The sequence below is a fragment of the Pinus tabuliformis genome, chromosome 1_2 (assembly GCF_031772625.1).
Source record: "Pinus tabuliformis cultivar Carrire ecotype Pingquan chromosome 1_2, CPIR1, whole genome shotgun sequence".
Classification (NCBI taxonomy): Eukaryota; Viridiplantae; Streptophyta; class Pinopsida; order Pinales; family Pinaceae; genus Pinus; species Pinus tabuliformis.
Window position 1 is genome coordinate 425,608,300 of NC_142298.1, and position 13,685 is coordinate 425,621,984.

The window sequence follows — 13,685 nt, forward strand, 5'->3', positions numbered from 1 at the left end:
CAAGGTCAGCCAGTTTTGTAATGTAGGCTCACATGCCCAACAGATGTGTCACACACCCTCATTGATGGATATATATACAGGAAAAGTTGGAGAGAATTTGACAATATCTCACATCTTCCTTTCTCATCCTAAAAAGTACGAGCTACCTGGAGGACGAATTTCAGCCACACGTGGGAAGGACGAAGAGGATTTTTTCTGCTGTTAGGGTTTCGCAGAAGTTTGACCAGAAGTCAACGCTTGGTCCAAACAAGCTGAAAACTTGTGGGAGGTTCGATTTTTGAAGGCCGTACTACCTGGCACAAAAATCGAGGTCAAAGGGTTGACCGTTTTGCTGCTGCGTTGACTTTTAGCTTGCTGCCCCTGCGTTGACTTTTCAGGACAGCGTTGACTTTTGTAGAACTGACTTGGGTTGACTCATCTACTGGTTGGAGGGTTGTTGTGACACATGCTGGGCTGGCTGACCAAAGGAGACTTTGCTGGTTGAAGCATCCTGTTGACCGCCGAAACGAACACATACATTTTTCTTGTTTCTGATTTGTCTTCTGTAAGATCTGCTTATATGTTCTATCTGCATTTTGCTTATCTACTTGTATGATTGCTGTGAGAAAAGTGAAATTGCTCTTAGCATAGAACATCTACAAAACTTTACATGGTATCGGAGCTGAGGTGAAGACAAACTCTATCTATAGCAATCATCATCGAAGGAAATGGATTCCTCTAAGCTTGAATTCAGGGAGAATGACAAGCTGACTGGAAGTGATGACTTCCATGCCTGGAAGATGTTATTAGATCTCAAATTAGAAGATCATGATCTCCTAGATCATGTGACAGCGAAGATTCAAGAACCTCCATCAAATGCCTCTGCTGCTGTTAAACACAAGTATAAGAAGGGAGAAATCAGAGCAAAGCTGCTGATCAGGGAATCCATAAATAAGAGTCTGGTTGCCTACATATCTGAACTAGGCACATCCAAGGAGATGTATGACAAACTGATACTTATGTTCCGAGTAAACAATGTGAACCAAGTGCTATTCCTCAAGAACAAGTTGAAGAATATGAAGAAGGGCCGAGACGAGTCTATTCAAACTTTCTTTATGAAGTTGACCGAAACCAGGAACAATCTGCTAGCTATTGGGGAGACAATAGCTGATCGTGAGATGGTTCTCACCGCACTTGGAGGACTTCCATATGAATGGCAAGTATTCACAACTACCATTCTCAACAATAATACCATCCCTAACTTTGATGAGCTTCTGTCTAGATGTATGCAAGAAGAAACAAGGATGAAGGAATTTGATAATGACAAATCCAAAGGAAAGAGGAAGGCTCACTTTGAAGGAAACAATCCACCTTCTAAAAGGACCAGAAATACCAGGTATGAGGAGTCTAATGTTGTTGATAAAAGAAATGAGTATATTCTAATATCTGCTCTCTCAGCTGCATCTCCGCCCGACACTATGGATGTCTGGCTAATCGATAGTGGTGCCTCAAGACACATCACCGGATTCAAGGAAGCACTTTCTGACATGGTTGAAAGGGATACTGATCTAGAAATTATCCTTGGGGATAATGCCACTTATCCTGTGAAAGGGACCGGGACTGTCACCCTCCACTTGTTTCAAGGACAAGTCCTCCATCTACAAGATGTACTCTATGTACCCAAATTGAAGAAGAACCTTGTGTCTGTATCTGCCATGGAAGACAAAGGATTCAATGTAACTTTCTCTGATGGAAAGGTACTCATGGGGAAGAAGAGCTTCAAGGAAGCTATCTCAATTGGTTTTAGGGTTGGTACACTCTACCAGGTTGGAGGGAGTCCGTTGGGAGCTATGACTTGTGATACTATCCGTCAAACCGAACTATGGCACCGAAGATTTGGACACCTTCATTACAAGGCTCTTCCCGAAGCAAGGAAGGTGGTGACAGGGATGCCTGATTTTGGAAATAATCATAAAGGTGTATGTAAGGGCTGTGCTGAAGGAAAACATACAAGGGGACCTTTCCCCTCAAGTGTCACAAAGACATCTGAGATATTGCAACTGGTCCATTCTGATCTTTCCGGTATGTTGCCTGTAACATCCCTGGGGGGATGTTCTTACTATATGACATTTACTGATGACTTCTCTCGCAAAACCTGGATATACTTCTTGAAGAAGAAGGATGAGGCTTTCATGTGGTTCCGTACCTTCAAAGCCTTGGTGGAAAATATGACCGGGAAGAAGATCAAGATTTTGAGGACTGACAATGGCACTGAATATGAGTCAAATGAGTTCAAAGACTTTTGCAGAGAAGCTGGCATTAAGAGGGAGACTACCACTGCATATACTCCTGAGCAGAATGGTGTTGCTGAACGCAAGAATAGGACTATTGTGGAAGCTGCCCGTGCCATGCTATGTGACCAAGGTCTTCCAAAGTTTCTGTGGGGAGAAGCTGCAAATACTGCTGTGTACATTCAAAACCGATGCCCTCATTCTGCTTTGGACTCCAAAACTCCCGAAGAGGTTTTCTCTGGTAAGAAACCTGATGTCTCACATTTTAGAATTTTTGGATGTCCTGTCTATTTTCATGTGCCGAAAGAAAAGAGAAGTAAGCTGGATGCTACTGGGAAGAAAGGAATGTTTGTGGGCTACAGTGAGACTTCTAAGGCATATAGAGTCTATGTACCTGGTCAAAGGGAAGTAGAGATAAGCCATGATGTCACTTTTGACGAAGATGCTTCCCTGAAGAAAGCAGTAGATCTTCCTAGATCTGAAGAAAACCATGAAGAAAGACCTGGAAATCTGGAAGAACCCCAGGATGAGACTATGCCTGATGTTGAAGGGCCAATGGACCCTATTGATCCTTCCCCTTCTCTAGGAAAGAGGCCATCATGGCTCAGGGACACCCTCGAAGATGCTGAGGGTCATGCTGCCCAAAGGGGAACATTCCGAGAAAGCAAGAAGCCGTGTAGATACCAAGGGTATCTAGCTGCCATGAGTACTATTATACAATCTGAACCTGGATCTTTTGAGGAAGCCATCAAGCATCAAGTCTGGAAGGATGCTATGCATGAAGAATATGAGGCTATTATCAAGAATGATGTCTGGGATGTGGTCCCGAGACCGAAGGACAAATCTGTTGTCACCGCTAAATGGCTCTACAAGATTAAACATGGATTTGATGGGAGTGCTGAAAAGTTTAAGGCAAGATTTGTTGCCCGTGGCTTCTCTCAAAAGGAAGGAATTGACTATGACGATATATTTGCACCCGTGGCTCGATATACCACCATCCGATCCATCATAGCCCTTGCTGCTACGCAAGGATGGAGTCTTCATCAGATGGATGTCAAGACCGCTTTTCTGCATGGTGCAATAAAGGAAGAGGTGTATGTAGAACAACCTCTGGGATTTGAAGTTCAAGATCAAGACACTTATGTCTGCAGGTTGAAGAAAGCCCTCTATGGGTTAAAGCAAGCACCCAGAGCTTGGTATGAGAGGATGGATAGTTACTTGATGAAGCTGGGCTTCACTCGAAGCAATGCTGATCCAAACCTTTACTTTAAGGTTGTGGAAGGAAAACCTCTCATTCTAGTGATGTATGTGGACGACCTCTTCCTGACAGGTGATGACCCTCTCATTCATCAATGTAAGAGGGAGCTTGCTGCTGAGTTCGAGATGAAAGACCTAGGACTGATGCACTATTTCCTAGGCCTGGAGGTCTGGCAGAGACCTGGAGAGATTTTCCTTTCTCAAGGAAAGTATATTGTGAAGCTTCTGGAAAGATTTGGGATGGTGGACTGTAAGTCCGTGTCGACACCAATGGAACTCAACTTTAAGAAGTTGAGTGGCAGCGCTGCAGGGCCTATCTTGGCCAATCCTACTGAGTATCGTCAACTCATAGGAGCTTTGATGTTCTTAGTGAACACCCGTCCGGACATATGTTTTGCAGTGAATACTTTGAGTCAACAGATGGTTGAGCCTCATCATTTTCACTGGGTTGGTGCCAAGAATCTTTTGAGATATCTTCGGGGCACGATAAACCATGGGCTGAGATACACTGCTGGGAGTGTGATACTCCGGGGATATACTGATGCCGATTGGGCTGGCAGTGTGGTGGATCGTAAGAGCACATCTGGATGCTGTTTCAATCTTGGTTCTGCTTCGATCTCATGGATGAGCAGGAAGCAGAAGTCGGTGGCTTTGAGCACCGCGGAGGCCGAATACATTGCTGCTAGTATGGCCTGTTGTGAAGCAGTTTGGTTGAGGAAGCTCTTTAGTGAGCTGTTCCAACATGTGCTAGATACCACTGTAATACTCTGTGATAATCAGAGTGGGATTCGTATGACTGAGAATCCTGTGTTCCACGACCGATCCAAGCATATTGATATCAGGTACCACTTTATCCGGGATATGGTACAGCGAGGCGCCGTAAGGCTCGATCATATAGGAACTGATGAGCAGGTCGCGGATATTCTCACTAAGCCCCTGGGGAAGGTCAAGTTCCTAACCTTCCGTGAGAGTCTTGGTGTCGTGGAAAGACCCTATGATGTGGGTCCTGTTGGACGATGAGCTCTGGGAGCTCTGGGGGGCTTTGGGGATAGCTTCTCGGAGCTATAAGCACTCATAATGCTTCTGCCCCACCCTTGTGATTATTGAGCTGGTTCGCCACTCATTTAATCTTGTGCCCCGTATGCATCCTACCCATTGAGTTCAGGGCTCATGGGAAGTACCTCTCATTTGGCCAATGAGGTGTGGAAAAGCTAGAGACTATTAGCAAAGACTGATGGACGCATCAGAGATTTCCGTACTCTCTATCTAGGATGGCATGGTCCAACCACTTGATCTGGGATCAAGATTTGTGAGGTCTGGGACCTCTGGACTGATTATGTCAGTCGGGGAATGATGTCTTTGTGACTGACCCACTTCTGTTCTGAAATAAAGAAGCCAGCAAAGCAAGTTTCGACGGGATGACTCACGATGTTAATTGCACTAATAGATGGAGTTCTCCCTAGTTGAGAGGGAGTGTTAAATTTGGACAACTAGGTCCAAACTCCATGTTCTGATGCTCAGATTAAGAGGCTAATATTTTTGTTGGATTCCTCTTTCTGAGAGGTGTAAAATCCATATAAAAATAGTCTTAATCCGATGAGCAGAACTTATATTTTGAATTTATTATTCTTAATAAATTATATGTGCAAGGTCAGCCAGTTTTGTAATGTAGGCTCACATGCCCAACAAATGTGTCACACACCCTCATTGATGGATATATATACAGGAAAAGTTGGAGAGAATTTGACAATATCTCACATCTTCCTCTCTCATCCTAAAAAGTACGAGCTACCTGGAGGATGAATTTCAGCCACACGTGGGAAGGACGAAGAGGATTTTTTCTGCTGCTAGGGTTTCGCAGAAGTTTGACCAGAAGTCAACGCTTGGTCCAAACAAGCTGAAAACTTGTGGGAGGTTCGATTTTTGAAGGCCGTACTACCTGGCACAAAAATCGAGGTCAAAGGGTTGACCGTTTTGCTGCTGCGTTGACTTTTAGCTTGCTGCCCCTGCGTTGACTTTTCAGGACAGCGTTGACTTTTGTAGAACTGACTTGGGTTGACTCATCTACTGGTTGGAGGGTTGTTGTGACACATGCTGGGCTGGCTGACCAAAGGAGACTTTGCTGGTTGAAGCATCCTGTTGACCGCCGAAACGAACACATACATTTTTCTTGTTTCTGATTTGTCTTCTATAAGATCTGCTTATATGTTCTATCTGCATTTTGCTTATCTACTTGTATGATTGCTGTGAGAAAAGTGAAATTGCTCTTAGCATAGAACATCTACAAAACTTTACAAGTATGTATGTCAAATGACTTCGAGTCCTCTCCTATTTATACTATAAAACGTAGATGATGAATAGACATGACTATTGGGCTTCCGAGCCTACATAAGACGCTCGCTGACTTGACAATTTGTTTTATAACATAAATAAATTCATAACTGCATAAATACTTATCGGAATTGGATGATCTTTAGATCAATCCTACACCTCTCGATGAGAGGGATCCAATAAAAATATCAGCTGCCATAAACATGGAGTTTGGCCCTAGTTGCCAATTTTAACAATCTCTTACTATTTTATCCTATATATATATATATATATATATATATATATATACACGAACCTTATGGCGAACCTCATAAAAAAATACGAACTCAAACTGAACCTAATCATTGTCGAACCTGAACCAGAACCTGAACCATGTAACATTGCTGCTAAGTACCATACAACTTCCCTAATGTTAGTTAGCTGTCCCTTGCATGCTGCTCTCCTTCGGAGACAGATGCTCTAGCTGTTTTGGCAGTCCCTGGCTATTCCTGGCAGTTCCGGTTGTTCCCGGTAGTTCCAGGAGTTCGATTGTTCCTGATAGTTCCGACAGTTTCGGCAGGTCTAGCTTTTCCGGCAGTTCCGGCTTTTCCGACTTTTCTGGTAGTTCCGGGTTTTCCGGCATTTCCAGCTTTTCAGACAATTCTGTCTTTTCCAGCAGTTCCGACTTTTCCAGCAGTTCCGTCTTTTCCGGCAGTTCTGTCTTTTTCGACATTTCCAACTTTTTCGGCAGTTTCGGCTTTTCCGGCAGTTCCGGCTTTTCCTGCTTTTCCAACAGTTCTGGCAGTTCCGGCTTTTCCGCCAGTTCTGACATTTTCAACTTTTCCGGCATTTCTGGCTTTTCCGGCAGTTCAGGGTTTTCTGGCAGTTCCGGCTTTCTGCCCTCTGGATCAAGGCAACATTATTCCTTAGGATCTCTCCTCCTACTAAAACCCAAAGACAAGTAGAGAGAGGAAGAGATCCCAGAAATGACTTGAAGGCTACCTCTATTTATACTAAAACGTTGAGCACATGTGGGGTTTATTTGGTTGCTGGCTGACCTTGACGAATTGTCTTATAACGCAAATAAATTCATAACTCCATGAATACTTATTGGAATCGGATGATCTTTAGATCAATCCTACACCTCTCGATGAGAGGAATCCAAGAAAAATATCAGCTGCCATAAATAAGATGACCCACATGGAGTTTGGCCCTAGTTGCCAATTTTAACATCTTTCCCATTAGTGTGAGCTAGAGCTTTGGATGATGGCTTCCTTGATCAGAATATTGTTTTTTCTAACCAAATTGTGGTTTTGTTGTTTTTTGGATGTATGGATTGCTTATTTCTTGTCCGAGCTTGAAATCCTTTGTTGAGCAGTTGTTTCTTTTGTTTGAAATGATTAATCTCATTTTGAAATTTCTCACCCGGCCATTTTCAAATGGTATTTATACCAGTGTTGTTAAAAGCGCGCTTTTTTCCCTAAGCCATTTTAATCGCGCTTTTTATGGGAAAAAAGCGCCTAAATTTTTTTTGCCGCTTTTTTCGAAAAAAAGCTCGGGGGTCCCTGGCAGCGTGATTTATAATGAAAATTGAAAAAAAATGAAAAAAATGAATATTTTTGTACCAAACGCTTTTTTCCAGCTTTTTCCGCTTTTTTCCCGCTTTTTCCGATTTTTTCCGCTTCATTCCCGGCGCCGATTTAATCCCACTCGCGCTTTTAACAACATTGATTTATACCTCATTGCATCATTGTTCTATACTTGCAAAAGGAACAAAATTAATGGGTGGCTTGAGTTCCTTTTTGTATATACTATTTCGAACAAAGGATCTAAATTATTTAAGAGAGCAGATATCCTGTCTCACAGGTTGAGGGCTTTTCTCTTCCAATTTGAAGTGTTTAGAGATCCTTACAAATCTCAGTGTGATGTTAAGTTTCAGCTAACATTTTATGTCTGGAAACTAAGATATTCTTCTTCATATCTGATGGTCTCCAGTTTTGCCCCAAAGCATTTAAGTTCCCTTAAACTTATTATTGTTCAATGTTTGCTGCTTGTTGATATATTTAAATTGTAAACCCCTTCCACTTATTGAGCCATTATCAAATGGTATTTAGACCTTAATGCATCATTGTTCTATACTTGCAAAAGGGACAAAATAAATGGGTGGCTTGAGTTCCTTTTTGTAAATGCTATTTTAAACAAAGTATCTACGCTATTTAAGAAAGCAGATATCTCATGTCTGATATTGATGGCTTTTCTTTTCCAATTTGATTTTTAGAGATCCTTACAAATCTGGGCGTGACATTCAGTTTTCAGCTAATATGTTATGTCTGGAATCTAGGAGACTTCTTCATAGCTGATGGTCTCTAGTTTTGCCCCAATAATTTAAGTTCCCTCAAACTTATTTTTGTTCAACATTTGCTTCTTTGTTGATATATTTAAATTGTAAACACCTTCCACTTATTGAGTGAACTTAAATAATGTTATACATTTCTTGGGAAAAAGTTATCTGAAGTCATGGCATCGTTAGATACCCAAAGCCAATATTCGAGAAACGTTATTGGAAAGGTGGCCATATAGATTCTATGCTCTGCTCTAAAATATGGAGTAAAGTGAATTAGGTAAGACCGCTCTTCTTATCAACGATACAAAAGATTTGACAACTTCAATAAAAATTGCAGTTGTTGATTTCCATTTTTGATATATTTTCACCTGAAATAAAACGTGTAGGATATTTTCTGTCTTTTAATGTGCACCGGATGAGCTGGTTAGTGCTTGATTTCTTGTTTCCTTTGTTGAAATTTTTATATTTGGAAATAAAAGCTACTAGAGCCCTTGTCAAGCTTTTATTTGTGGTCATTGTAGATCGATACAAAGGATATTCTCTTTATATGTGGCGGGGCTTTTGTGGATCTAGAGAAAACAATTTCTGAGAGGTATTTCGTCTCTGCCTTTATTCTTTTACTGTAAAACAATATCTTACTTCAGGTGTGATGTTACCATTTTCATATGTTAACTGATGGCTGAAATATCAGACGGCAAGATTCTTCTATTGGCTTTGGAGCGCCTGTACGAGCTAATATGAGGGCTGGTGGCCTGACAAATGCTGCGGTGACATCATCCTTGCTAGAGTCGGTAAATTTCTCGTACGAAATTGTTTTCAGATTAGTTTTATTTTTATTTTTTATAACTAATATTGATATATTTACAATATTTTTTGTGATTTCTGTTTACAGAAGATGACCTTCACCTTTTAGTGTTAGAAGATAAGAAAGACAGAAAGATTTTCTTATTCTTGATAATTACTTGTGATGTTTTTTGTTATTAAGATTCTTTATATCTTCTTTCTTTTAATTCATCAAGCAATTACCAAAGCAGCAACACATAAAACAATAGACACTAGATGTAGGCACTATGCCAGGGAAAACCCCCCTCAATGGGAAAACCCAGTCAAGAAATACTTCCTTTCAGTAGTATTTTTTGAGACTCTTCACCCTAGACAAAGACCAGACCTTCCCTCCACACCAAGTCAACTTCCCAAAATTTCAATCTCCTTTCTAGCAATTTCGACTAGGCAGCAGTGTCTGGCATCAAACAACTTCCGGCATCATTGAAACTTGGAAGACTTCGATCTCCTAATTTAGGGCACAAAACAAAGAGAGAGGGGCACCAAAATTTCGATTTTTCTCTTTTCTTAGACTCCACCCAACTCGCACTTATTTTGGCTTCCCGGCTTTAGACTTTGCACCTCCCAGCTTCCTTAGAGATATTGAACATGCTTGATATGTTGTGCTTCAATTGAATTCGATTTGCTTGTATTTATAGGCTCCATGTGAGGCTGACTTGATCTCTTCTAGGCCGACTTGGTGTGGAGGATACATAAATCATATTTCACTCAATACTAAACATTTTTACATGATTCAAAAGCCCAAGAAGGGTCTCTTCAAAAGTACAATGACTATTGACTCAAAATAAATCCTAGAAGTTCTCAATGGGTACTTTGACCTAAAACATGGTGACCCAAGCATGAAACCCATGCTTTAATAAGTCACAATAATAATAATAATAATAATTGTTTTCTTTATTCTTTTGACAAGTACATTACAAGATGACTCAAACATATTAATAAAGACCGAAACTACTTACATTTTCCAACACTCCCTCTTAACTAGGGAGGTATTCATCATATACAAATACAATGGAAGAGCTCAAACTATATAAACAATGAAAAACTTTAGGCACCACAATGCCATGGACTGGATTCCTGATCAGGGCAATCTATCCATTGGTTGCTCAACAATTTAGGCACCATAATGTTATGGACTAGATTCTTGACCAGGGCAATCTATCCAAGTGTGAATAAGATGGACTCAAGCTTTTAGCCCCTCTAAGTACCATCAGGTTTACTTGCTAACCACCAATCCAAAATCCAGGGGTTTATGCAAAAACATAGCTCTATAATCAACACCACCTTTTCCGACTTTGGGACCTAGACATGAACACAGAGTGCCAGCCAGATGTCCTCCTAGGCAATGCTTCACTCCTAAAACCCATCACTCCTTGATCCAGCAGATCAAGGATGACCAATCTCTCCCAATCAAACTGATTGATAACCAACATGCTATCAAAACCTTCGAGAAATTCACCTGTACAAACACAACCCCAATCAATAATATACTTTCATATGTACATAATCAAATACAAGCCTTCGGGGTCTTTTCAGACAACTTGATGTTGCTTTTCAACTTTTCATAGTAGGACTATCAACTGAATCTCTGACAGAAGATTCCTCAATCATACACTTTCCTTTCCTACTTCTCATGCAACAACATATCCTTCGAAATTCATTCTTCAATTTAAAACAAGCTATGCCCTCCCTCTCAACTAGGGAGCATCTCTTTATCCAGACTCCCTCTTAATCTTAGGGAGATCTTAGGCTTCCTCAGGGAGATCGACTTCTTCTTTTCGTCATCAAAGAATCTTTCATGGCTTTCAACCATTATTGTGTACCTGCACAACTTAGATAACAAGTACAACCAAATCTATAGAAGCATGAAGTTAGCCTTACCAGAATCATGGAAGCATTTCAATTTTATACATATCAGATACCCAAACTTAATTACAAACAAGAGACATATACTCTTCAACATCTTGCTGGGGACTTTGTCATAAACCCTAAACTACTTAATAACAACTTTCATTCCATCTATGGTTTCAATGTTCCTTTTAAAGGTATAACATACCCTGCTACAACATATAGCAAACCCTAGAAACAATTCAAACAAATATAGATCTACAACGTATCTAACAACTTTCAAAATTCATATGTTAGACTTCCACTAGGGTTTCATACAAATCCTAGATTTCATACAAAGAATCAATCAAACAAATCACAGCTTAGTTATTAACATCACCAACTTCCACTAAGGTTAAACCCTAGATTTTCAATCAAATGTCAATCCCAACCCAATCTTACACAAATCTCAAATTATTGTATTGTCATTATATATAAGAGATTTTTACTTTTGCTAAGGTTTAACTCCAAAACCATAGAATTTCATTCTCAACAATCATTATATAAATAGATCTTAGATTGTTATATCACACATATTAGAGAATTTAATTCCTACTAGGGTTTAGCTGCAAAACCCCAGATTTCAAATATCATCATCCTAGAATCTCAGACAGGGACTTATATTAAATCCTAAGACGTATGACCGTCAATAACTAGGTTAACACATGTATCTAGGAATTCATTACCATGGATAAGCATATCATATGCCTGACAACATCAATACATTAGACATATACTAGCCTAGACCAATCTAGGGTTTTGACCAAAAGGACATATCTATATATAGTTAGGGATTCATCATCATGCAAAGGCATTTCATATCATTTGTTAGTCAAACCCAACTTCACAAATATTAATAGAAGTTAGACATATAACAAACTTGATTAGACTAGGGTTTGATCGGACAAACACACACATACCAAGGAAATCATTTCTAAGACATTATAAGAGTCTTGCTTACACATTCCACCAAACCCCAATGAGTTAGGGTTTCAACATAGGAACATAGCAAACCCAAAAATTACCAAAACTTCAAAGGTTCAGGATTTTAAACCTTATCATTCAACCGTAAGTTAGGTTTTCTTGATCATACCAAAATCCCAAAGATGACATCATCAATAAAATCTCAAATATCATTTCACAATATCCCTAAGCAGTTTAGGGTTTTAGACATTCACATTAGCATACCCTTAGGTTAGTGTTTTCGAGAACTTATCTATGGTTCTATAAAGTTAGTTAAGAGTAGGAGTGGAGTAGATTTATTAAGTGATGAATTACCCAAAATAAGAATCAATATGATTCACTATAGCTAGACACAACAATGTTAGTAATAGATTGTCAAATGAATAAGCATTTACAATAAAGAATTCAATGTTTTGTAGTTTAAGACATACCTTTGATTCTTGAAAAACCTTATCTTGGGTGGCTTCCTTCCATACTCCTTGACGATATAACAGATGTCTTCCTGATCAAGACAATAGAGGGAGAATGGTGATTAGTATTAATATAATCAAACTTAAATAAGTACAGGAGACCAAAAACCGAAAAGAAATGAGATACTTATCTTTGGGAGTTGGGATACATACAAACTTATAAAAACAATAAAAATGCCTTTTCCAAAATATGTTAAAAACCTATAAATTCTAAAACATCTGAAATATAAAACAAGATATCTAAAGCTACAAGAAAAGGACTTGGTAGTGTAAATCCCTAATGTCAGATTCTTCGAGCTTGACTTTCTCTGGGTCTCCTTCTTTAGCGATGTTGGCTTGATCTCTTTCTGTCTTCTTGTTTCTTTGTTTGTTGGGACAATCACTCCTATAGTGACCTTTGTTATGACATTGATAGCATTCTACCTTAGACATGTCAACTTTCTTCCTTGGTCCTTTCGATTTCTTTCCTTTATGTTGAGCAATGTAGGCATTTGATACTCCTTTAGGATTGGCATCTAGTGAGATCCTTAATTCTTCCTGACTGCAGGCAATCCATAGTGCTTCAAAAATGGGAGCTACCTTCCAACTGTTAAGTCTTGCAGCAAATGCATCCCAAGTAGGTGGCATTCCCAATAGGGAAGTGATCACAAGTTATTTGTCTGGAAGAATTTCATCAATGGCCAAAAGATCATCCCTCATTCTTGCTATCTTCACAAAGAAGGATGCAACTGTGTCTTCTTTAGTCATCTTTGTGGTCCTTAGCTCATTCTTCAAACTTGCTACGTGACCAATGTTCTTAATAGTAAATAACTTTGACAAGGCTTCATACATTTCTTGAGCATGATCGATATTAACTATGAATGGGACAAGGTTGTCCTTTATTCCTTATACCATTAGAGTCATGGCCACCAATTCTAGTTCCCTGAATTTCACTTTGTCAGCGTCACTGGAATCCTCTATAGGCTTCTTTACTTTAACTTTGACCAAGTCTAGTACCTTGTTCTTTTCAAGGATGAGGTCAGTCCTCTTCTTCCAGGACCTGTAGTTTGAGGCCCCTTCAAGTTTGTTCTCTCCCTTGATTGTGTTAGACATTTCTTGAATATAGTAGACTCTTTTCGTGAGATAATCCTTTTGAATGGTTCCTTGATCAAGTGCTTGAGACTCATTTTTTCTTCTTTCTTCACTAAAGCTCTAAAACCATGTTAGAAAATCAGAAAGGCAAAATGATTTTCTTATTCTTGATAATTTCTTGTGATGTTTCTTGTTATTAAGATTCTTTATATCTTCTTTCTTTTAGTTCATCAAGCAATTACCAAAGCAACAACACATAAAACAATAGAC

General features: G+C 39.6%; 1 protein-coding gene across 1 annotated transcript in view; it reads left to right on the plus strand.

The window, feature by feature from the left end:
* Nucleotides 1–13,685, plus strand: part of LOC149206165 (CLP protease regulatory subunit CLPX1, mitochondrial-like) — a 192,923-nt gene that overhangs the window by 127,080 nt on the left and 52,158 nt on the right. Inside the window, exons 5-6 of the mRNA XM_089395328.1 lie at nt 8,703–8,773; nt 8,873–8,972. Coding sequence (XP_089251454.1) covers nt 8,703–8,773; nt 8,873–8,972 — 171 coding nt within the window. The remainder of the gene's footprint in view (nt 1–8,702; nt 8,774–8,872; nt 8,973–13,685) is intronic.